Source organism: Mchenga conophoros, linkage group LG11 (assembly GCF_057382185.1).
Source record: "Mchenga conophoros isolate Kocher_MC1m ecotype Shallow Benthic linkage group LG11, M_conophoros_male_GT1.1, whole genome shotgun sequence".
Lineage (NCBI taxonomy): Eukaryota > Metazoa > Chordata > Actinopteri > Cichliformes > Cichlidae > Mchenga > Mchenga conophoros.
The window spans coordinates 38,284,246-38,286,024 of NC_140536.1; the positions used below are offsets into that span (position 1 = coordinate 38,284,246).

Sequence of the window (1,779 nt, forward strand, 5' to 3'; positions counted from 1 at the left end):
CACCTCCTCCACGGTGCCGTACAGGAGCTTGGTGAGCTGGTGCAGCCCTTTCACACGCCGCTTCACGATCTCCGCGCACGTGATGGCTTTGGAGACGCCCTTCCCGCTCGCGGTGAAGACAACATGTCTGCAGAGCGGCCGGCCCGGGGCCTCCTGCGGTGCTTCTACGCCGCCTTCCTCGGGTTGAGGTCGTACTTCCTCGTCAGCCGCTCGGGTTTTGGCCTCCATGCGGCTCAGAGCGTAGCGCAGCAGGTTGCGGATCTTGCTGCCATCTTTGACGTGGATCTCCGGCGTGTCGGCGGCGAGGCCGGGGAACGGACAGACACACGGCTGCTCCACGGTGCGAGCTTTGCTGTAATTCTCCATCTGCAGAAACACAGACGACAGACAGGCGTTACACCGACCGCGGTGCTGCAGTCACTGTGATGGAGGCCGGCCCCGAAGCCAAGCGTGGGCCCGAGTGCAGAGCGATCTCTGTGCTCGCCGTCTAAACTTAAAGCACTTTAGCTGAGGATGGTTTGTGTCACACATCCAAACCTTTATTTTAGGAGCGATTGCAGTCCAGCACATCCTCCCAGAGAAGTCACATTACCCTCCTTCCTGCTTCAAATCAACTGTGTTTATACAGCAACCATTAAAGAAATAACTGCCCTCTGTAAGTGACAGCTCTGAACAGTGACAAAGGTCTGACAGAGCTGCTGCTGCTGTGAGCCGAGCAGACACTTTCTACCTTCCTGTCCGTGTTTCAGAACCTACTCAACACCAAGCAGCTGCTCCACCCAAGTGTCCTGCTCCTGCATCATGAGGTGGAGGCTTCCTCAGCTGCAGGGTCACTGCTGCTCAGACTGAATCATAGAGCTGGTGCTAAGTGAGGACGCGCGGCAAACATTAACTTGGCGAATGGTTTCACTGATAGGTTAGTCGGCAGATTAGTACTTTTAAAGCGCAAAATAGAAAAATATAACAACGATGTGACATCATTAGAAACAACCTGAGAAAGAGCTGCAGGGGTGAGAAACACGCCTGTGGGGTCTGCACGGAGCTCAGTCAGGGGACAGCACGGACGCGGAGACTCAGTGCAGCCACATTTTCACCCGGTCCAGTAAAACCAGCAGGGCTCCTTCTGTGTAGATAAGGGAGAGTTTATTGAGCAAACGACAGGAGAAGTTCAGCCATGAACCAGTTTGTTTCTGTGAGAGCGAAGCTTCAAACCTGTCAGAGGTTTTAACGGAGACTGGCGCGATAACTTCAAGCTGCTTTTGCGCCCTGAGGCTGGAGCCGAGGACACTAAACTTCCCTCGGTGTGGCCGCTCAACTTTCCCGACACGCACCGCGGCTGCTCCGCTAGCTTAGCACTGCGGCGCTAGCTACAATGCTCCGAGCTAACCGGGGAAGCTAACGGAGACAAACCGCCTTCATTCACAGTCAACGTTACACGCTTATAGCTTACCGTAGTCTTCTCTCACACTACCGCATGTTTACTTCAGCTGCACCGCTTACCTCTACCGTAACACGATACGAACTGTCGTAAACTGCTGTGACGCCCCGTAGTTCAACTGTTCACCTGGACGTTTTCAGTGGGACAAACGTTTCGTCATCATCCAGGTGACTTGTTCAGTCTCAGCTGACTGCAGGTTTCCAACCTCATAAACAGGACATCTGCATAATGACTGTGAGCTCAGTTCCTTGATCAATAATATGCAAATTATTATGACAATTGATCATCAACCACTGATCAAAGACCATTTAGCAAATATCCTGTTAAAAAACGCAACAAAT

The 1,779-nt window shown here is 52.7% G+C and overlaps 1 protein-coding gene across 3 annotated transcripts in view; it reads right to left on the reverse strand.

The window, feature by feature from the left end:
- rpp25l (ribonuclease P/MRP 25 subunit-like) overlaps positions 1-1,569 on the reverse strand; it is a 2,164-nt gene extending 595 nt beyond the window's left edge. The window contains exons 1-3 of one of the 3 annotated variants that reach the window (XM_085292881.1): positions 1,213-1,494; positions 992-1,123; positions 1-366 (exon numbers count right to left, since the gene is read on the reverse strand). The exon at positions 1-366 is cut by the window's left edge and continues 595 nt beyond it. In XM_085292881.1, the coding sequence (XP_085149007.1) occupies positions 1-366 (366 nt within the window). In that variant the 5' untranslated portion in view covers positions 992-1,123; positions 1,213-1,494. Of the gene's footprint in view, positions 367-991; positions 1,124-1,212 lie in introns of all 3 variants that reach the window. The other 2 variants (XM_085292883.1, XM_085292882.1) reach the window with 2 other exon arrangements.
- Between the last annotated feature and the right edge of the window lie 210 nt (positions 1,570-1,779).